This window comes from Dermacentor andersoni, chromosome 6, assembly GCF_023375885.2.
Source record: "Dermacentor andersoni chromosome 6, qqDerAnde1_hic_scaffold, whole genome shotgun sequence".
In the NCBI taxonomy this organism is placed as follows: Eukaryota; Metazoa; Arthropoda; class Arachnida; order Ixodida; family Ixodidae; genus Dermacentor; species Dermacentor andersoni.
The window spans coordinates 111,326,867-111,350,551 of NC_092819.1; the positions used below are offsets into that span (position 1 = coordinate 111,326,867).

General features: G+C 50.1%; 1 protein-coding gene across 2 annotated transcripts in view; it reads right to left on the reverse strand.

Annotated features, from left to right (window-relative positions):
* The window catches only part of LOC129382424 (sodium-coupled monocarboxylate transporter 2-like), a 61,084-nt gene that overhangs the window by 36,654 nt on the left and 745 nt on the right, over positions 1-23,685 (reverse strand). For both annotated transcript variants that reach the window (XM_055066326.2, XM_055066327.2), the window contains exons 2-4: positions 22,026-22,166; positions 4,779-4,908; positions 3,094-3,182 (exon numbers count right to left, since the gene is read on the reverse strand). In XM_055066326.2, the coding sequence (XP_054922301.1) occupies positions 3,094-3,182; positions 4,779-4,908; positions 22,026-22,166 (360 nt within the window). The remainder of the gene's footprint in view (positions 1-3,093; positions 3,183-4,778; positions 4,909-22,025; positions 22,167-23,685) is intronic.

Below are 23,685 nucleotides of genomic sequence, written 5' to 3' on the forward strand. Positions count from 1 at the left end.
AACTCCCCATACGTGGGCCGATTCCAAAGAGAGTGCAGTACCGGGTCGACCCGCGGCGGAGGTGACGCAGGCGTTAAGCACTTCTCATACGTGGGCCGATCCCCAAGATAGTGCAATGCCGGGCCATCCCGCGGCTGAGGTGCAGTTCGCCATAAAGGGGCCCACATACACAGCTTCGCTGGTCATCCTTGTTCACAGAGTGTAAGGGCACTGAGCTTTTCTTAATCAGTTGAGTTGCTACTTCAGTTATTAGAGCGATAGTTCTACTGCTCCAGGTACAAACCCAGAAAACGCTTCGTTCCGTGAATCTGACCTTCAAGCTATACCATGGTCACACTGGGAGTTAGCCTGCCTAATGCGTCTGGAGTGACAACGAGCAGCGTCTCAAGGTCAGTGCCGCCACCGCGAGAGGAGCTAGCTGCATCTAAAGGCCCTCCATACACGTTTCCGCCGACCAGCTTAAGTACCGCCAACCTACCCTTCTCCTCCACACTCCTCTCCCAGTCACCCCCTTACTTCCGGCGTCAAGCGGAACTTACGTAGCTACAGCTTCCTGTTCCGAATGGAAGTAACGCTATGTTCTTTAGCGTTGTTTACTTTCGCGTCGATGGAGAGGCTTTAATTGTACCAGCTGCGGTTTAAACTGTGACTATTTTATCCAAGAACCACCGCCTATTGTAATCAGCGATCTGATCGTGTTCGCTGCTTCGCGTCAACCTGCGACGGGTTGTGCCACGAGAGCCAACGTACAGTGGAATGTAGTACCTGGACGCTTGGAGACCACTGCCGTTTTTCGTGCATGTTGAAAACAGCGACCGCGAACTACTACTTCAGCGGAATACAACGGCTTGTCCTTTTTGCATTCTTCTTATGGTGACTGTCACAGCTCTGCTAAGCATGCGCGGGCGTCTCACCATCGTCTAACAGCAGTGAGAGCGGAAATTCCCGCAGCGCAACTCCAGGAAGCGGAAACGCCGAAACCGGAAATGCAGGAAGCGGAAATGCCGGAACCGGATTTGGTCTGAGGGAAAAAGGCGGCGCACAACAATGGTTGGCGCTACTTAAAGGGGTTGGGACACCAAATTTTGAGGCTATAAAAAGCATGTTGTAGGCTGCTTCCGTATGCAAGGACACCCAGAACGAAGTATTGGACGCTGCAAACATTTTAAAATAATTTTATTCAGCTCCAAAAAGTCATTAAAAACTCCTTCTCGTAGTCGAGACCCATCGCTAGCGCGGCCGTTACTACGTCACAGAGGAGAAACGAAAATATTGACGTCATAGCACACTAGCACAAAAACGTGACGTATGATGAGTAGCGATGAAATGCCGATTACGGAGCATGCTGAGCCGAGTCACCGAGCATAGCCTCCACTATGACCGAGCTACAGGCATATAGAAATCCTTTCTTAATGCAAAGAAAGAGTAAGGCGTGCAGGCACGGACACATGAGGAGAGAAGTGGACAACACGAACGCCGCACGGCGGCCCGCGAACGGCAAACTGCGTGCGGCGAGTTGCCGAGCGGACGGGCCTACGTTTTAGCCGGCCGACTCCGAAAGGGACCAGGATATGCGGCGTTCGTGTTGTCCGCTTCTCTCCTCGCATAGTCGCATAGTTCGGCAGCTCGGAGCGGTCTCTCGTTCGCTTGGCCTTTCTCAATGTGAGGGCCTGTCCACGTTACCGGCACGGAAACTCGCCGCACGCCGTTTGCCGTTCGCGGGCCCCTGTGCGACGGCGGTTTTGCTCGCAAACGGCGAGATTTCCTTGCCGTAGAGAGGATGGGCCCGGGACCCATTTGTGCGGCAGCCGTACGGCGAAGCGGCCAATCAGCGACCACGGAGTGGTCACTCTGGCACCCAGGGCAGCTTCACCGCCTCTGATCGTTCGGCGCCGCTGATATCGTCGCTAGGCCTTTTCCGGTTCACTTCAAAGCTAAAGCGTACGGCGCTTCGGAATGAATCACCGACTCTCACAAGCCGCAATATTTTCTTACCGTTGTTGTCGCTCTTCGCAATAATTATAATAATCGCGACATGCACTTCGAATCGCCAGTTGTTAACATCTGCTGGCAGAGCACGCGTATGCGCGAGCAGACGACGCAGCATAGTTTTACGTCACTATTTTTTGTGGCCCACGTGACCAAGCCATGTTGCGTTTCCTCCTCTGTGACGTCATAGCATCCCCCGGAGCCCCGAAACCGAAACCGAAATCGCTCGGTATAATAATGCTATTATTAAATTATTTATCGGATATATATGAATCCCGCTGTGTGTATCGTGCTCCCTGAAGCATGACACAACGTTTGAATCAACAAACGCATGAACGAAAATTGTGATGTCTCCACCCCTTTAAGAAAGCGGCGGTGGCGCGTGGATGGAGGGGCTTTAGCTGCATCGAAGTCCACTGCGCGTTCGCGCCGAGAGCGCCGACGGCCCCGAGCAGCGTCTGTGTGTTGTCTTGTGGTGCCATTGTAGATGCGGGTGTTGGTGATACAAAAAGTAAAATCTCTACAAACCAGTGGTGTCGTCCTCTCCCGCAGCAAGCAAAACCGAGCTATCACTCGACAAACTTGGTCTAACCGCGTTTAACCACGGAAATCTTTTTTTTTTTTGAATTGGCACTGATAGAACAGTTGTGGCTAAGTCAGTTGAACAGATGTAAAAAGTATATATGCTGCAGCTAAACACTACCCTACGCACTCGAAAAAGCGTGTTTTTAATTTGAGATGTGAATAAGACTTTATAAGAAATAAACTATCCTTCTTTTTTTCGCATCGTAGTATACAACTACATTGCACCTATGTTCAGTAATATGTAAGTCTATCTCACACATGCCTACTCTCTAATTAAGTGTTCACCCATTTACCAATTCACTGGTAATCTTTGTTAACCTAAAAGCCCATTTTACAAAGAATAAGTGAGCTGTGGCGTTTCAGACTTTGTGCCTTTAGTTATGTGGTCACCGCGGAGGAAACAATAGACCTGTTATGCTCTTTACCGCTAGAATACAGGCGTATGAAGATCAATTAGCAAGCAACAGATTCTAAGATCAAATACTCTAGTACACCATATTACGCGTGAAGATAGGATACCTCGTAGCGGCGCTGATGATTCCCGCTAGAAAGAGCCCCACAAATCCCGGCACGCGTACAAGGTACGTCTTCGCGTAGTATGGCAAGATCTGAAAAAGACAAGTGATGTGCAAGTAGAATAAAAGCGCAATTATTCGCTTTCTGTGCGCAGCGTTCACTTGATCATAGCAGTAACACGTGCAAAAACTGCACAGGCAACAATACCGCAGATGCACAGTGTAGAATATTCAAAAGATGTTTGTAAAAATGAGCAAATGCAGTAATTTCTGAGCTAATTTACGTGTTTTGAATGTGCAACATCACGCCGCAAATGACAAAGATCGTAATGTTTTTTTGTTTTTTTTTGTAGAAGTATGCGCTACAGGAAAATCACATATGCCCTTAAGTAGGCCGTTCTCTAGCATATGTTGCTGCGAGATAATTAAGCCAACAACGATGGCTACAACACCAATTGAAAGCAATAACATTTTGGCTATTCTTTTCCGTCACCACAAAAGTTCTGATTGTTGTAAATACACCTCAACTTAGTTTTAAACACGCAATAGCATTACGGGGATAGATGTAACTGGGCAGTTAGATTTATATGCAATCTTTAAAAATCTCGTTTTGAAAATTTTCAGGAAGAAGCCCACACGGCGGTTTACAAGGGTGTAACGCAAATGTTTATGCTCGAGCTGTCGTGCGGCCTAGACGTTCTTGCTCTCATATTTTAGTTCGTTAAATCGCTTGAGTGCATGAATTTTTTTTAATATTAGAGCACCAAGCTGCGGGCTCTGCAATATTTTGTTGCTTTACTTTTTACTGCAATTATGTATTAAATGGAGAGACATGCCGACTGTTGTGCACTATAGTGGCGTGGGCAATGATTGGTGCATTGTCAGGCATTCCGTTGCCTTTTCGCCACCCGTTCCCGCTGAGCTGCTGGATAATATATGTATGCTTGAATTGATGGAATAAACTTTCAAGGTGCAATATCGTGTTTCATCCATGATACTTTAGTGTAAAGGTTGTTTTAAGGCATTCTGGTTAAGACTACAACCCTCCGCTCTGATGTTCGAGTGCTGGAGCTTTAGAAGCCTACACTGGCGCATGCCATGACGTTAAACACCATGTGTTCACGCGACGCCGCGGCAATTGCCCGCGCCACCACCAACTCCAGAAGAGTGAGGTGAGCCGTGATGGCGCGGCGGCAAACGTTCCACTCTACTGCGGGTCCACTTGGTGGGAACCGCCACCCATGACGCGAGGAACCAAGCACAATATGGCGGTGTAGCAGGAAACCGAGCTTAGCATAACTTCAAGAAACCCTGCATTCTCATTGTGGATGCACATATGGTCGCGCACGCACTTCCACCAATGGATGCGCTGGGGGCGCTGACGACAACGGCGCGAAATTGGGGAACGAGCTAAGAAGGCTAAAGGCTTCAAGAGAAAAACAGAATGAGGAATTAGCTAAGCCAAATAAAACAATCTGTTTTCTTACGGCATCATAACACAAAACAGATAAAGTAACTCGAATGTTGGGCCCTTTGCTGCAGCTCATGCCACCTCTTTTTCTGCATTACGCCATTCTAGGGGAAAAAACGTATGTTTAGTGACAGTGTAACCAACATTACAGCCCTCTTTAATGAGAAATGTGAGCATAATTGTGCGATATTTGCTGTTTACAGTGAAGCGAATCTTACTTGGTCAATGCTTGAAATGGCTCCCAGTAAGGCAGGGTCGCAACCGCGAAACCAGATTGTAATCGCCACTCCGAGAAACAGGCCGGCGAAGTAAAGCAGAACAAGTAGCAGCACGCTTGTGAAGACGGTTCTGGTGACAAAATTGACCACACGTTCAGTAAGTGGGGGTCAGTAGCTGAAGAAATCTCATGCCCTGAAATATGATTAAGCGAGTTCAATAAAACCGGTGAATAAATTCTCACCGCAAAGGCAAATTTACTTCTGGCAAACACTGAAAGTGTAACGTGTGAAAGCTCAGCAGCACCGAGTAGGGCTTGTTAGGTGTTCGTTGTTACAGAAGAACAGAGCAGGAATCTGGCAAACCCGAAAATGCGCACGAAGAAGACACACACAAAGCTGTAGTTTCAACAGAATGGTAGCTTAGCCGGCTGACATGATTCATGTTGGTCGCAGCAACATCGCATAGATATTGCTTCTCATGTCACTTGAGAATACCAGCCAACCTGCGAACATTTAAGTTTGTAAGAACCACATGGACATGGAAATGAGTGGGAGAATAGCACGCGCTTTATTTACAGCGAAGCTGTTTATGGCTAGGATCTGGAAAAAATTGTGTCCGACATGGTGACAAAAACAGTGCGCCGGAGCGATCTGTCGTTCCACTTTTTCCGCATGATGTTATCAGTCGCGGCGGTCGCTCTGAATGTTCTGTTTCTTCGGGCAGGCAAGTGAAGAGCGAGGGACAAGAACGGGGGGGGGGGGGGGAGGGGACAAAATATTCAATGTTATCTCACTCGCTTGTTCTTCGCGGGAAGGGCTGGGAAAGGGCGCGTGCACTTGGTCAAGCGCCCTTTCCCAGCCCTTCCATCGACGACGGCAAGTGGGTGGTATCATAGAGAAAGGAATCAACATGAGCGGACATTCGCATAGAGCGCAGCGGCCGAATCGACTGCAGCCGCCGACATTAATACCTGAACAAAACTTTCGATTTCGGTTTTGGGCGCGCGTGTTTTGAACGCTAGCTGGAACGCGTTATGCCGGTTGCGCTGATCGGCGCGGCATTTTTTTTTTATTTCTACTGCTCAACCGTGCGTGGTCTTGGTGCGGAATCATGTTATTATTAGCTAAAAATGATTGCGAACGATCTTACAAGCCTCCATCGAATGTGCGCTACGCGCAATTTCATAATCAAGCCCCAAGACGCCTTGGGAAATGAGGACAGGTTTACTTTGCTCTATATAAATGCTCGTTCTGGGCTTTTTGTGCATTCATCCAACGCTGTGGCACCAGGTAAGCAACAGTAGTTCCCGTACGAAGCTGCACCGGATGACGTGAGCTAAACAAAAGTTAAACACAAGCAAGTGTCATTTTGGTATTAACACCTTATAGGAATAATGCGTGTAGAGGCGAAACGCGTGGTAGTGGTGAATGGGCGGCATTACAAACAAAAGCAATTCGCTTTTACACACATGGCGTAGAAAATACCCGACTCATCTCAAACAATAATGTACATAACATATCCCGAAAACATCCCGTTTCCAAGCATTCCCCTATTCCCGAGCCTTATTTCCCGCAGTTTAAGAGCACAAATACAGGGGCGACTCCGCGCTTCGAAAACAACTTGGCTTGAACCGACGCGATAGTGCGCTACGTATACACAGAGGTGGCCAGAACACAGGCACTCTACCAGACCATGATTGAAGCTCTCAGAATTCCTTTTACTCGCACTCAGCAGAAATCCTTGAATGCAAAGCGTGTTTTCGGCTGTTCAGAATGCAGAATTTTCGAGTTACAAGTTCGTGGTGTTTGAGCTCCTTGACGTCATATTTTGCGTGAGAATACAAGCGCTCAAGCACGTACTCGAACGCACCAACAGCAAAGAAATGTGATATACACAGGCGCAGCTGCGTACAGGACAAACGACCCATTAGCAATCAGCGTGCTCAACGAGAAGGACTAACAATTTACAGCCACATCAATACGTGCCAAGGACGCGAGCACCGCGGAAGAGCTGGGCACAGCCCTGGTCATCGCAACGTGCAAGAAGACCCTGGTTATCATGGTGACGGACTCACAAGAAGCATGCAGGAGGTATATGAACGGAAGGATCGGAAAAGCAGTACTTCACTTCTTGAACAACACCGACATAGAAGCAGCACAAATCACGGAGTCGAGCGTGGACAAGGACGTTCGAGGAACCAGGGCTCCTGCTGCCAAGGCTCGAGACGCTGGCTGACCCGAGGACTGCCGGTCCCTGAGCTGCCGCACCTGAGCTGTGCCTAGCAGTGTTCCAGTCTCGCACAGATGTTGCTGTGCTAGGCGCTGTCCTCACGTGCGACCACCGCACCTGGATTGTGAGTGGCGTCCGAGCTGGACACCGGGGCCGCGTGTCGGGGCCGCCTGTCGGGGCCTGAGCATGTCGTCGTCGCAGCCAGCTCGAGTGCGGGTGAACCCACAGTGCCGTGGCGACCGAACCATGAGCCTCACAACACGGGACTTTTTCAGGCCGTTTATGCCCGTGTGGGCATGTGTGTAGACACACTGATTGCCGTTACGCAGGTTGTCAACTCTCTGTACATATATATTTTAAAGGTTGCTTTTATTTTTATAAATACACTTAAATGACTCTGTTTTTCTTCCGCATCACTGCGCACTAGTAAATGTGCCGAATAGTCCTAAACACTACAAATTCTGGCGTCCGCGATAGGACTAAACTCAAATTCGATCCTTAAGAGCCGCAGTTCGCTTGTGTGCCGTGGTCAGAAATGGACTGGGAGAAATTTATTCCAATAGGAAAGAAGCTTGGCTTGTCAGGTAAAGAACTAAGAGAGTGGATTGACGAGCAGCATAACAGAGAGCGCGATAGACGAGCTGAGGATAGGGAAGCAGCGCGAGTAACTCATGAACAGGAGATAACTCGACTGACGGTGGAACGAACTCTGCTGGTGACTAGATGTCGTCGTGCAGAGCACGTGTCTGGGATGGTCAAAGCCGGTAGATAACGCGGAGAAAACAGCGCTGAATCATTTAGAATTCCCCACAAGCGTATTCCTCCCTACAACGAGGGCCGCGACGAACTCGACGCGTACATACAGCGCTTCGTGCGGGTAGCCACCAGCCAGGGATGGCAAAGCGACAGGTGGGCGCTGTCATTAAGCTTGTGTTTGCCAGGTGAAGCCTTGAGCGTGGTCGGACGCATGGCTGCGGAGGATGCCACAGACTAACAAAAGCTGAAGCAAACTTTATTACAAAGATTCAGGTGTACGGGAGATAGATACCGTCAAAAGTTTCGCGAAACTAAGCCTGAGAATTCCGAGACAGAGCGGCAGTTTGCTGGTCGACTGCTTGGGCACTTTGATAATTGACAGCAGATGGGAAAAACAGAGAAAACATATGAACATATGACGCATTAAGAGATAAGCTTGTTTCGGAACAGTTCTTGCTATGTGGCGATCTTCCTGAAAGAGCGAGGATGCCGCGACCTCTACAAACTAGCCGAAGGAGTTGACCCTTCTTTGGAGGCGCAAAGCCTGACAAATCTCGCCAGAGGAAAAGAAGAGAGGGGTATTAGTAAAGCAGTTCCGCAAAGCAAGAATTGAGAAAAAGAGGCCAGGAAAGGGAAGGTTAAGTGCTTCTTATGTGGCCGCGGTGCTGTAGATTGTTGGACGCGGTCAAAAGGACCGAAGTCCTCGTTTTGCTGGAAATGCAGGAAACATGGGCATAAAGCTGACGAGTGCCTGAACGCAAAGAGCAGCAACAAGGAGGTGTCAAGTGCCATTCCTAGCTGCAACTGGATGCCTGTCGCCCGGAAAGAAGAAAGTCCGGCTCCTGCCGCTAAATCCGAAGAGCAAAGAATGCCACCAGTAAAAACAGATGAAGACATCTGTCTTGGTCTTCGGACGCAAGAGATGCCGACGGCAACCGGATATCTCGATGGACACCCTGTGACGGTGCTGAGAGATTCCGGATGCAGTACGGTGTCATCAGACGTTCGCTGGTGCCGCAATGGAATTTCACCGGTATCATGCGTACCGTTTACCTGCTCGACGGCTCATTTAAGCAGCTTCCAGAGGTAAAGGTCTACGTAGACTCTCCTTTCTTCTGAGGAACGACACTGGCACTCTGCATGAAAAAGGCACTTTATGATGTTCTTGCGAACATCAACGGGGTGTTCTACCCTATTGGTTTCAACACGCCACATGACCCCTCTGATGTGTCAAAACTGCGCAAAGAGTCGCCACCCGGAAAAAAACGCCTGTTCGACATAAAAGCGTGTCCCAAGGTATAGGTACCTTGAGTGCAGTGTCAACAAGGGGAACCAAGGAAACGAAGCTACCTGTTGATGCATCGAACGAACGCAGATGTAAGTGCCGCGAGGTGCCTCTAGAAGACCGGAGTGGCCACCCAAACTCCGTGAAGAAAGAAGGGAACGGGTGCACGAGCACGGCGGAAGAGACGCGGTCTCCCAGTGTTCGAACCAGGCAGGCAGCAGTTCCGAGCTCCTGGGGTGAACGAAGCGAGAGTTCCTGCCAGGCGAGACGTCCGTGGCAAGGTGCAGAGGAACCCGGAGCCGAGCGTAGACGATGGCGTCCGAGGAACGAGGGCTCCTTCTGGCAAAGCTAGAGACGATGGCTGACCCGAGGACCGCCGGTCCCTGAGCTGCCGCACCTGAGCTACGCCGAGCAGCGTTCCAGTCTGGCACAGATGTTCCTGTGCTAGACGCGGTCCTCACGTGCGACCGCCGCACGTGGATTGCGAGCGGCTTAGGAGCTGTGCACCGAGCCCGTGCTGGAAGTGCGACTGTTGCACGTCAATCGCAAGCGGCGTCCGAGCCGGACACCGGGATCCGCGCGGAACAAGGCGTCCCCTGAATGCTGCCGCTGCGGCTCCTGAGCATTCCGAGCCCGAGAACCGTGACGAACGGGGCCTGAGCCTGTCGTCGTTGCAGCCAGCTCGAGCACGGGTTAGCCCACAGTGCCGTGGTGACCGAACCGTGAGCCCCACAACACGGGACTGTTTCAGGCCGTTTATGCCCTTGTGCTGTAGGTGTGTGGACACACCGACTGCCGTTACGCAGGTTATCAACTCTCTGTATATATATGTATATATTAGAGGTTGCTTTGATTTTTCTAATTGCACTTAAATGACTCTGTCTTTCTTCCGCATCCCTGCGCACTAGCGAAGTGGCAAATAATCCTAAACACTACAACTATAACAAAACTCCTTTTTCTTTCTTACTTGTTTTGAGCTGGTATAAGACACATGCACATGTATATATTACAGCTCAATAAAACCTGTTGATCGAGTTGGTTCATAATTTTCACAAGATGCTGCCCCAAAAAGAGACAAAACCGAGAGCGTGTGAACAAGGACAAGCGGAAGCTTTCAACTAAATTTTATTTGCTTGAGAGGCGAGAAAATATGATGTTTACCAAACATGCGCAATGAAGGAACAAACCCAGTGAAATATGAGCATAATGATTACGTTGTCGCACATCTTTACGTAACTATGTGTAAACGTGTGACGTGGAGACGAAAGGTTGCTGCACATTTGGTGATGCATTGAGTTATACGAACGAATGGGTCAGGCTTCTTCCAAGACATAACGAGCCGCAGTGTAAAGCAAGCATGTGGAAAGCCGTTGTCTGCGAGTTTTGGTCTACGTTACCATCCGACATCATCGTGATGCTGCTTTTGCAGTTGGGCTTCTTCGGCTCGTTTTCTACGCTCAGCTGCGGCTTCGCGCGATTGTAAAACGGGGTTAGACTTGCGCCAACGACGTTTCTTTTCAACTTTACGTTGCGTCCACTCAGGAGGAGAAAGCAGCACCCGTGGTCGAACGCTTTGCTTCCACAGGTTCGCACTTCACACCTCGCTTCTCGCATGACGAACATCCTCGGCCGTAGCATACTTCCGAAGTGGGTATGCAATACCTTATTAATGATTCAGATGCTTGTTTTGAGCTTGTTCTTTATAGAAACGTTTGTTGTTCTAGTGTTGTACGGATGATTTGATAGATAGATAGATAGATAGATAGATAGATAGATAGATAGATAGATAGATAGATAGATAGATAGATAGATAGATAGATAGATAGATAGATAGATAGATAGATAGATAGATAGATAGATAGATAGATAGATAGATAGATAGATAGATAGATAGATAGATAGATAGATAGATAGATAGATAGATAGATAGATAGATAGATAGATAGATAGATAGATAGATAGATAGATAGATAGATAGATAGATAGATAGATAGATAGATAGATAGATTTTATTAAAAGAATAATCGGAAAAACCGCTAATGGTCGGGGCCCCTAGTCCAGGGCTCTGCTGGCTCTTGCCATCTTCTCAGCTCTCTGTATTAGCTTGAGCTGGTGGTCGAAGACCGAGCTGGACAGCAGTGCCTTCCATTGCTCCCTCGTGGTGTTCATGTCGGGGTGTTCTATGTAGTGTAGTGTGCATTTCCACCTAATATGGTATAGGGTTGGTCTGGCCCCACACCACGGGTATTCGTCCCCGTGGACTGTGGGGTGTATTCGATGTAACATGTGTAGGCTCGTGTAAGTGCCTGTCAGGAGCCTAGCCAGGCAGCGGCATCCTCTGTCTTTAGATTTCGATGGGGTGGGGGATATCGCAGGCGACGCCCTCTCTCGTAGTTCGCGATGGCTGAATACTCGAGGTCGACAGGGTCCGGGTCTTCTGCAGCCGGCGTGATCAGTGCTCGGTTATGTACGAATCCTCGAGCTGCTCTGTCGACCTGCAAGTTGCCCGTGACGCCAGTGTGGCCCCGTATACAGATGATGGTTTGGGTAGTGAAGTCCTCAGGGTCCTCCTTGAGTATTTGGGCTAGGACTTGTGCAGCAGGCCAGTTCTTCCCTGCAGGAAGTTGCGGCAGGCCTGCTGGAATCCGTGAGGATCATCAGTGGTTGGTTTGCGTGTTGGCCTACCAGGATGGCTAACGCGATGGCCAGCTCTTTGGCTTCCGTAATCGTGCAGGGGCGAGTCGATGCAGCGGAGGTAACGCGGCGTCGGTGGTCGCATACTACTGCCACTGCGCCCTTGTTGTTCGTCCCATACATGGCGGCGTCCGTAAAACGGGCCGTAGTATTGAACCTGAATGCTTTCTCTATGTATTGGGCTCTTGCTCTCCTCCTGCCGGAGTGTAGGTTAGGGTCCATGTTGCGTGGTATCGAGGCTACGTAAAACCTGTCCTGGACGTGACGAGGTATCAAGCGGGATTCTTGGGTTCGTGTTGTTATAGCTGGGAATACCAAGGTTTGTAGCACCTGCCGGCCCGTGCGAGTCGGTGAAAGTCTCCGTTGTTGCGAGACGTAAAGGGCTTCTCTCAGTTCGCTGAGGGTGTTGTGCAACCCTAGCGCCAATAATGTTTCAGTCGACATAGTCATCGGCAGGCGGAAAGCGGTCTTGAAAGTCATCCTCAAAAGTGTGCCGGTCTGCTTCGTTTCGGGCTGTGTCAGATGGTAGTAGGGCAGGCTGTATGTGATTCTGCTCACCACCAGGCTTCTGACCAGTCGGAGGGTGTCCCCCTCCTTCATGCTTCTGTTCTTGGATGTTACGCGGGAGATCATGCGTGATATCGCCTAGACACTGGTTGTGTGTAAGGTTGTGTGTGGCCCACTGGTTGGTTTGCAGCCACATGCCCAGCACCACGAGCAATGGCTTCTCTGGTACATACGAGACCCCCGTTGAGGCGTACCTCGAGTTTTTTTGTTCGGTCTGTGGGAACTGCGTGGTTACCGCGGCCTCGCCAGACTCATACAAGCTCGGATTTTTTGGGGGAGCATTGTAGTCCCCCTTGGATGACGTATTCTTAGATGAGACTTGCTGCAGTTTGCAGCCGTTCTTCCTTTTTAACAAGAAACCCTGATGTGGTCCAGAGTGTAATGGCGTCTGCATAGATTGCGTGCCGAAGACCTGCTACGTCCTGCAGTTTGCTTGCGAGGCCGGTCATGGCGACGTTGAACAGCGTGGGTTAGATGACAGCACCTTGTGGTGTACCCTTGTTGGGAGGGTGGTACACTGGAGTCTGGATCTCTTCCATCTTCAGCTCCGCCGTGTGGTGACTCAGGAAGCTCTGAACGTACTTGTACCTTCGCTCGCCGCAGTTGGTGTTGGCCAACCCTTTTAGGATTCCTTGGTAGCTGACGTTGTCGAAAGCCCCTTTGATTTCGATTCCTAGGAGGACGTGTTCGGCGCTGTGGGAAACGTTGCGGAGGATTTCTTCCTTGATTTGGAGTAGCACATTTTGAGTGGACAGGCCTGCACGGAAACCGAACATAGTGTCCGGCAGGTGTTTGTTATCCTCTAAGCGTCTCTGTAGTCTCGTGTTTATAATTATCTCGTACACCTTGCCGAAGTAGGACGTGAGCGAGATGGGTCTGAGGTTTTCAATTGCCAATTTCTTGCCCGGTTTGGAGATCATGATTATTCATGCGTGTTTCCACATCGCCTGCACCATGCTTTGTTCCCAGCGTTGGTTGAGAAAGGCCGTGAGCACGGAGATAGACTTGTCACGCAGGTTTCTGGTCATGGAGTTGGTGATCTGGTCCGTGCCCGCCGCAGTGTTACGGTTGGTGGCTGCGATGACCGCTCTCATTTCGTTTTCTCTAAATACGTTCGTCCATTAGTGGGTTGGGTTGTCCTTTGTCCTGTGTCCACACACATGGTTATGTGGCAGCGAGATCTCCATAGCACTTGGTCTTGATGGCATTGATGAGGTCTTGTTGGCTACCTGGGTGGGTGTGTAGTACCCGCTCCAAAGCCCTGTGTCCTTCTCCTTTGGTTTTAGTGGGGTCCAGCATGGCTTTTAGGATATGCCACGCCTTGGCCGTTTCCAGGGTGCCACCGAAGGAGTCGCAGAATCTATCCCAGTTCGCGGAGGCAAGTTGCATGGCATATTCTTCTGCTTCCGCTGTTATTTGTGCTATGCGCGTCTTCAGCTTCCTGTTGTATCTCTGTTTCTTAGAGGGGTGGGTGAGGCCCCGTTTGGCATCCCACAGGTGTAGTAAGTGGGGATCCACATCTGGGGTCTCTTCCGTTCTGGCGATTTCCTTTGTGTGGTGTTGTTTCTGTCGACGGAGGTTGTCGCATCAGTCTTTAAGGTTTGTGATTGTGTCGGCGTCCTGTCCTTAGGCTTCCCTGATTTTACGCCAGTCAGTGAGTTTAGCTGTGCCAATCTGCCTGCGTAGGCGTCCAGTCTGTAGTGTTATGCTTAATATGGTAGTGATCGCTTCCTAAGTTTTCGAGTGGGTTTAGCCATTCGGCTCGCGTAGTTTGAGTGATGAAGGCGAGGTCGGGAGTGGTGTCGCGTGTTACGCGGTTCCCTTCCCTCGTCCATATTGTCACGTGGTGGTGACGTTGAAGAAAACAGTAGCAATACTGTGAAAGACAAAACTAACTTTTATTGGGCGAACCTGTGCCCACAAAAACAGGCTACACTTATAGCACAACGATAGCGGCGAACACGGTCGGCGATCGTCGAAAATCTGATCAGCGGGTCAAGCGCGTCGGCTTTTATACTGCAGTCGTCGAACGTTCGAGACTAATCGCTGGGACCCGCATGCCTTCCACAAAGTTCTACACCATTCGAGTGATGCGATGAAATCACATAACACAAGGTTCGGCGGCAACAGACAGCGGATAGAAGCGTCGATAACTTTCCAGAAACGTCGGATACACGCAAGCGCGTCAAGCGCTGTGCGATAACATTTGTTAGGCGGCAAAACGTGGTCGCCCGATAAATATAAGTACACGTGTCAATACCCCTCTCTTAAACAGCATCGACCCGATGCTGCAAAGAAACGAAAGTAATAAAGAAAAGCACTCATAGCAAAGAAAACAACAAAATAAGGAAGTTCGTCAGCGTCCGTAAAAGGGTTTAAGACACACCACGTGGACCACATCAGATCGTGCGCGGCGCAGCTGTGAATGCCAAATTCCCTCTGGCACGACCTCATAGTCCAGTGCGCCAATACGTCGGATGACCTTGTAGGGTCCGAAATATCGTCGTAGTAGTTTTCCACTGAGTCCTCGTCGGCGTATCGGGGTCCACACCCAAACACGGTCACCGGGCTGGTACTCGACGAAGCGTCGTCGGAGATTGTAGTGTCGGCTATCGGTACGCTGCTGGTTCTTGATCCGTAGGCGGGCGAGCTGTCGAGTTTCTTCGGCGCGCTGAAGATAGGTAGCGACGTCAAGATTCTCTTCGTCAGTGACGTGCGGCAGCATAGCGTCGAGCGTCGTCATCGGGTTCCTGCCTTAAACCAGCTTAAACGGCGTGATCTGTGTTTTCTTGCACCGCCGTGTTGTAAGCGAATGTTACGTACGGCAGGACGGCATCCCAGGTCTTGTGTTCGACGTCGACGTACATTGCTAGCATGTCGGCAAGGGTCTTGTTCAGGCACTCCATGAGACCATTTGTCTGCGGGTGGTAGGCGGTTGTGCTCCTGTGACTTGTCTGGCTGTATTGCAGAATGGCTTGGTTGAGCTCTGCTGTAAAAGCCGTTCCTCTGGCGGTGATAAGGACTTCTGGAGCACCATGTCGCAGCAGCATGTTCTCGACGAAAAATTTCGCCACTTCGGCTGCGCTGCCTTTCGGTAGAGCTTTAGTTTCAGCGAAGTGGGTAAGATAGTCCATCGCCACGACGATCCACTTATTTCCGGAAGTTGATGTCGGAAACGGTCCCAGAAAGTCCATCCCGATCTGCTGAAAAGGTCGGTAAGGAGGCTTGATCGGCTGTAGTAATCCCGCTGGCCTTGTCGGTGGTGTCTTGCGTCGTTGACAGTCTCGACATGTCTTGACGTAACGGGCGACATCGGCGGTTAGGCGCGGCCAGTAATACCGTTCTTGTATCCTCAATAGCGTCCGGGAGGAACCGAGGTGCCCAGCTGTCGAATCGTCATGTAGGGCGTGCAGTACTTCTGGACGCAGCGCCGACAGAACAACAAGAAGGTAGTTGGCGCGGACAGGTGAGAAGTTCTTCTTCACGAGTAGCTTGTTTTAAAGCCTGAACGAAGACAATCCACGCTTAAATGCCCTAGGGACAGCGTCGGTGTGCCCTTCCAAATAATCCACGAGGTGTTTTAGCTCCGGGTCCGCCCGTTGCTGCTCAGCGAAGTCTTCCGCGCTTATTGTTCCAAGGAAGGCTTCGTCATCTTCGTCATCTTGCGGCGGCGGGTCGACGGGGGCGCGTGATAGGCAATCGGCATCTGAGTGTTTTCGTCCGGACTTGTAGGTTACAGTGATGTCGTATTCTTGTAGTCTGAGGCTCCACCATGCAAGGCGTCCTGAAGGGTCCTTTAAGTTAGCTAGTCAACACAACGCGTGATGGTCGCTGACAACTCTGAATGGCCTCCCATGTAGGTAAGAGCGGAATTTTGCTGTAGCCCAAATGATGGTAAGGCATTCCTTTTCAGTCGTAGAATAATTGCCTTCCGCTTTTGACAGCGACCGGCTAGCATAAGGTATCACCCGTTCAAGTCAGCCTTTCCTCTGGACTAGGACGGCACCGAGGCCTAGGCTACTGACGTCAGTGTGGATTTCGGTATCGGCGTGCTCGTCGAAGTGCGCAAGTACGGGCGGCGACTGCATGCGTCGTTTGAGCTATTGAAATGCATCGGCCTGCGGCGTTTCCCACTTGAACTCGACGTCACATTTAGTTAGCTGTTTCAGCTGCTCAGCGATGCATGAAAAGTCCTTGACAAATCACCTGTAGTAGGCACACATGCCAAGAAATCTACGCACTGCCTTCTTGTCGGTGGGCTGCGGGAACTTTGCGATGGCAGCTGTCTTCTGTGGGTCGGGGCGTACTCCTGATTTGCTGATGACGTGGCCTAGGAACAAAAGCTCATCGTAAGCGAATCGACACTTTTCCGGCTTCAGAGTGAGCCCTGATGACTTGATGGCCTCTAGTACTGTCGCAAGCCGCCTCAGGTGATCGTCGAAATTTCCGGCGAAGACGACGACGTCATCCAAGTATACGAGACAGGTCTGCCACTTCAATCCTGCTAAAACCGTGTCCATCACGCGCTGGAACGTTGCAGGCGCCGAGCACAGTCCGAATGGCATAACCTTGAACTTGTAGAGGCCGTCTGGGGTGATGAAGGCCGTCTTTTCGCGATCTCCTTCGTCGACTTCTATTTGCCAATAGCGGGACTTGAGGTCCATCGACGAGAAGTATTTAGCATTGCAGAGCCGATCCAATGCGTCGTCTATTCGTGGGAGCGGTGTACGTCCTTCTTCGTGATCTTGTTCAGACGACAATAATTGACGCAGAAACGTAGGGTTACGTCCTTTTTCTTCACCAAGCCTACAGGAGATGCCCACGGGCTTTTCGACGGCTGGATGATGTCGTCGCGCCGCATTTCGTCGACTTGTTGCCTAATAGCTTCACGTTCTCGCGTTGAAACTCGGTAAGGGCTCTGGGGGAGTGGTCGAGCGCACTCTTCGGTTATTATGCGATCCTTTGCAACTGGTGTTAGTCGAATCATCGATGACGTCGAAAAGCAGTCTTTGTATCGTCGGAGAAGACTTCTGATTTGTTGCTGCTTACTCATGGGAAGACTTGGATTTACGTCGAAGTCTGGTTCGAGGACTATGCTCATCGGGGTAGATGCGGCAGAATCCGAGAGGACAAAGGAATTGCTGGTTTCCACAATTTCCTCGATGTACGCGATTGTCGTGCCTTTGCTGATGTGCTTGAACTCTTGGATGAAGTTGGTTAGCACAACTTCCGCTTTCCCTCGGTGGAGTCGAGCGATCCCTCTTGCGACGCAAATTTGCCGGTCGAACAGTAGATGTTGGTCGCCCTCGATGATGCCTTCTACGTCAGCGGGTGTTTCGGTGCCGACGGAAATAATAAGGCTGCAGCGCGGCGGGATGCTCACTTGATCTTCGAGCACACTCAAGGCGTGGTGACTGCGAGAGCTCTCCGGCGGTATCGCTTGATCTTCCGACAGCGTTATCGATTTTGACCTCAGGTCTATGATTGCGCCGTGTTGGTTCAGAAAGTCCATGCCGAGAATGACGTCTCGTGAACAATATTGGAGGATTACGAAGGTGGCAGGGTAAGTCCGGTCATGAACGGTAATTCTTGCCGTGCAGATTCCAGTCGGCGTAATGAGGTGTCCTCCAGCGGTTCGAATTTCATCGCCTTCCCATGCAGTTTTGACTTTCTTCAACTGGGCGGCGATGTGTCCACTCATGAGGAAGTAATCGGCCCCTGTGTCGACTAAGGCGGTCACTGCGTGGCCGTCGAGAAGCACGTCGAGGTCGTTGGTTCTTTGTCTGGTGTTGCAGTTAGGGCTTGACGTCGGAAGTTGGAACGTCGCGTCGTCAAGTCGTCTTTCGTCGGTGTAGTCTTGGCTTCCTGACTTGGTCGGGATGGCGGCGTGTCGTTATTATGTCGTCGAGATGGTCTCTTCATCGTCTTCGTCAGCGGCGGAGGATCTTCGTCAGTTCTACTAAGAGCAACCGCACCTCCATCGGTTGCTGCTTTTAGTTTTCCGGATATGGGCTCGCAGAGCGGCCCCGGGCTGGGCCGGTGTATGGTCGGCGCTGCGGCGACAGGTAGCGGCCTGGTGACGGCGAACGGGACGGTAGTCGAGGGTTCCACTGAGTGGCAGCGAGGTAGTCGGCGATATCGCGAGGTCGTTCGCCAATCTGTGGTCGCGGCGCGTTAACGGCGAACCCTCGGAGTCCCATCTCCCGGTATGGGCATCGGCGGGAGATGTGCCCGGCTTCTCCGCAGTGATAGCAAAGCGGACGGTGGTCGGGGGCGCGCCAAACGTCAGTCTTCCTTGGAAGGCCGCGTGAGGTGACGGCTTGGCGTGCTGGCGGCGGGGGTGGTGGGGGACGACGGAACGGTGTCGTTGCTGGGCCCTGCCGTGGGCGCGGAGGGGGAACGTGACGGCGGGCTACAGCGGCGTATGTCATCGCTTGCGGCTGAGGATGCGGCGATTCAGGGCCTACTCCGAGTTGTTCTTGGAGTTCCTCACGTACGGCGTCGGCAATCAAAGCCACTTGAGGCTGTGATGAAGGCAACAGCTTCTGTAGTTCCTCCCGCACGACCGCTCGGATAGTCTCGCGCAGGTCGTCGGTGGCCAGTGACACAACTCCGGCGTAATTTGTCGAGTTCGTGCGGCGGTTGAATTGCCGGTTCCGCATTTTCAGTGTCTTCTCGATGCTGGTGGCCTCGCGAAGAAACTCGTCGACGGTCTTCGGTGGGCTTCGTACCATTCCGGCGAAAAGTTCCTCCTTTACACCACGCATCACTAAGCGGACTTTCTTCTCCTCGGACATTTCCGGGTAGGCGTGGCGGAATAGGCGGCTCATTTCTTCTGTAAAGATCGTGGTGGTTTCATTAGGCAGCTGCACTCGGGTTTCTAGTAGTGCTTGGGCTCGTTCTGAGCGTACGACGCTTGTGAAGGTCTGCTGGAAGCCGCTTCGGAACAGGTCCCACGTCGTTAAGGTGGCGCTTCTCGGTTCTCGAACCACGTCCTGGCAGCGTCTTCCAATGCGCAGAAGACATGTCGCAGTTTGTCGTCGCTGTTCCAGATGTTAATGCAGCGACCCTCTCATACGTCTCTAGCCAGGTTTCCGGGTCCTTGAATGTTGAACCGCGGAACGTCGGAGGCTCCCTGGGCTGCTGCAGAACGACGGGGGACGCTGGGGCTGCCATTGTGGTTGCCTTGGCCACAATCTTCTTGGTCTTCTCAGGTAGAAGTCCGTGCTCCGGGGGCAGCGGTTGAAGACGGCGGCTTGCTCGATGGTCCGGGACTACGTTGGTGTTCTCTTTGCGGTTCGGGCTGGGATCACGGGTTGTCGAGGGCGTCCCGTACATGAACGAAAAGCATCTTCACCAGATGCCACGTGGTGGTGACGTTGAAGAACACAGTAGCAATACTGTGAAAGACAAAACTAACTTTTATTGGGCGAACCTGTGCCCACAAAAAAAGGCTACACTTATAGCACAACGATAGCGGCGAACACGGTAGGCGATCGTCGAAAATCTGATGAGCGGGTCAAGCGCGTCGGCTTTTATACAGCAGTCATCGAATGTTCGAGACTAATCGATGGGACCCGCATGCCTTCGACAAAGTTCTACACCATTCGAGTCACGCGATGAAATCAGATAACACAAGGTTCGGCGACAACAGACAGCGGATAGAAGCATGGATAACTTTCCAGAAACTTCGGATACATGCAGGCGCGTCAAGCGCTTTGCAATAACATTTGTTAGGCTGCGAAACGTGGTCGCCCGATAAATATAAGTACACGTGTCAATATTGACACGTGTACTTATCTTTATCGGGCGACCGTGTTTCGCCGCCTAACAAATGTTATCGCACAGCGCAGGACGCGCCTGCATGTAAAAGAAGTTTCGGGAATGTTATCGATGGTTCCGTCCACTGTCTTTCACCGCAACTTGTGTAATCTGATTGCATGTATGCGCGTTTCCTATGTTTCCTAGTTTCCTATGTTTCCGTTTCCTAGTTTTCCTATGTTTGCCCGCCTTTGGCTGGGGGGGAATTAAATGTTGAGGACGAAGGCGTTCTCTTTCTGGTTGCATTTGCATACTATTTCAAGAAGTACATGTAGTACGTCCACGTCATCTATTGGTTTGTGTTTTACGGTTGTGATGTTTCTATCTACTAGTGCGGCTACCTTCGACTGGTCGTCTTGACTTGTGTGGTATTCTTCGTAGCCATGTAGTGTTGGTCGGGTACCGGGCTCTTGTAGTGCTATGACCCCCGGTGGCTTTGATGCATGAGCGATCAATTGTGTCAGCAGCCCTTTCTTCCTTCGGTACCCACGGCCGTTCCATTGTCAAATTTTTAAGTTTTCTTCGACTTGCCTGTATGGTCTAGGCATTGTTGGATGTTGTGGTCGGTGATGTTACGATATTGTTCGGTCTTGCTACAGATGTGCCATTGTAAAGGTTCTGTCGTAGTGTCTTTCGTAATTTTATTGAGTGAAGCTGGTTCTTAAGCTTGCTTTCTACAGTGGCTTCCATGTGTTTTATTGCGGCCTCTGTGCGTTGTATTGCAGTCTGTCTTATTTGTTTCAATTGTGCACGTGTAGCGTCCATGAAGGCTTGCATCTGGGTGCGGATGGCATCGACATGGGTGTGTAAGTCTATGATGGCCTTGTGTGGAGCGATCTCTTGTGGTATTTGTGTGAACTGTATCACTTGTTGCTTGAGTTGTCTGTTTTCTTTTGTGATTGTTTGTATCTGTGCGCGCATGGTCGCGAGTTCCTGTTCAAATTTCATAGATGGGCGCGTCTGTGGTTTTTTATACGAGGGGGAGGCTACTGCTGACCAGCTTACCTCGTGTTCTTTGGTGGTCGTCCTCTTCAGTGAGGCTTCCTTGGTCTTTGGTTGGTGCCTTATTCCTTGGCCTTATTTGGTTGGGGCCCCTTATTTTTGAGTGCCGCGGCGGTTGGGGCTGCCTGCTGTTCTTGCTTGGGCGTCGAGCAAGATCGCCGTCTGGGCGACCGAAAATGAGGCCGGGAGCGAGAGCAGGAGTGGGACCTGGACCTCGGGTTGGAACAGGACCGGGACCCGTAGATGCTCGAAGACTCCGAGTAGACGAAGTCGGAGTCTTCGAGTCGCTCGGAGCTGAACCATCGCGGTTCCACCTGCCTCCACCACCACACCCGAAACCCAACGACAGCCCCGCCCGGTCACTCTGTCGACCAAGGCGGCTGGGCGATTTGAATGAATGTATACACTGTTCGCCTCACTTTGCTGAGCGCTTGCAGCCTGTGCCTTAAAGGGACATGAGCCAGTGCATTTTTGCTTGCCTACGGGGGTATAAGCCATTGCTGATGATGATAATTTTTGTACCAGTGGACTAAATGCCACGTTTTTTAGGTATGAGTCATTGCAACGATTCACTTAGGGCTTTCGCCTTAAAATTTAGTTGATAGTTTACGCTTCTTCCATACCCTCTCTTTGGCACCGCAACTTTTTTAAGCACATATAATACATTAGTATGTATTGTTACTATTATTTTGTGGAAAACGCCAGGTAGCCCGAATTACATGATGACCATTTCAAGGCGAAAGAAATACCCGCAGTGTTTTGTGAAAGTGTGGATAATTTCTTGTCCTTTCCTGCCTTTACTTTTCGTATTTACATTTATGCCTTACGTCTAGCAAACAGAAGAGCCGGTTTGCTCTTGCGACACGAAATGGCTATCGAAGTTGAAAGTTACCTTTGAGCTTCCTTGAGCGTCCGAGATGCCAGCAGCCTTTGCACAACCATTTGATCCAGGCATACGCGGTATATTGACATTGCAGAAGAGCCCAAAAAGCAAGACCACACCGTTTCGTCACTCGTCATGTCGAAACTGTAGCTGTTAGGAGAAAATTACAGAATTACCGCAATGTTGGGCTTGGTAATTACTATTTTTATAATCACTAAACGCCCTGCTTGCTACTTCTAGTTGCGCTTATAGAGAAAATAACACAGTTGCCCGCACACATGCTGATCACCAATCTACAGGGTCTTCGCTTTTTGCCTATGGCCTTCCACTTGAATGAACACTGTTCCCCCCTCACGAAGTGCATGAATAAGCGCGCCTAGGATGTCACCTTTATAGAGAAAGATATCAAAGCGCTTTTATTTGGTTAGGCTACCATACCTTGCTTGGGTATAAGTATCAATAACGAAGTGATCGTTCTCAAACCTTCAGTGTTATGAATGCAGTTCTATCAAAGTTTACAATTAATTCTTTAGAAATACTGGGGTCGATAGCAAAAATTTTCGAATGTTTAGGTTTAATCACTGAAAATAAAGAAAGACAGCGAATTGACAACCAAGTGTGAAGTAGCCAAACAAGGCCTAAAAGACTGAAAGCTTCACCACCAGCCTGGACCAAAGATCATTCTTGGTCATGGCTGCAGATAAAGGCGGCCTAATATTTCTTAGTAAGGACCACGCGCTCTCTCCTGCCAGTATTCTACTTTTACAGCTACAATCCAGCTCTAGGTCCATATGAACGGTAAAGACAAATTTTTCATCCAGCTGTCATATGTTTCAAAATTGAAAATATTGACAAACATGCTGACCTCCGGCCGCCGCAAAAGAAGTACATTGTGTTATCAGGTACCATTTTGTGGCTCTCACATCTGTCCTAGTCAGTACTGACGCAAGGTATTCATTGTCAAAAATACCTTTACAAATTTTGTGCCTCACAATTTTCAAACGTAGAATGTGTTTCTTTTTCGGTAGCACGCACGGCTGATCCCGTAAAAGAATGTTCTGAGTTGCTAAAGGAACATCACGGACGGCAGCACTGTTTCTTTGAGAACCCAAGTGCCACCATTGATTTTCGCTCAGATTTATTCAGCTACTACCAAGCCGGCCGTGACATCGTCTTGTTTCGCTCGACATCGCGTGCACAGTTGCAGAAGTATTATGCGATTAAATTACTGTCTTTCTTAGAGACATTACGCCTGGAATTATCCTCCGCCCCAAATCTTTATTCATTGGCGAAAACATACTTAGCACACGCTGCTCTGGCTCACCAGCTGTACATCAGGCTGATTTTTTTTTTCTTTTTTTCAAATTACAGTTGCTTTCAGCAGATGTTCTGGTGGTTAATAAAGAAAACCAGGAACGCATGCGGCATCGTGAAAAAGGCTCACGCGCTAGCATTCGTTCCGTTTGTGGTGATTATGCCTTGGCTACGTTTGAACACACGTTCCTAACTTAGTCTTCAAGTTATTACTTTCTATTTTACACACACCTTCGCAACGAAGCTTGTACTATTGCAATTAAGTATTTTATTCCTTAGCAAGGTCAAAAAGAATTACCCATCTCATTTATGTTTGTTTTGCACAATTCAGTTACCATGAGACTGCCCTTCGAAA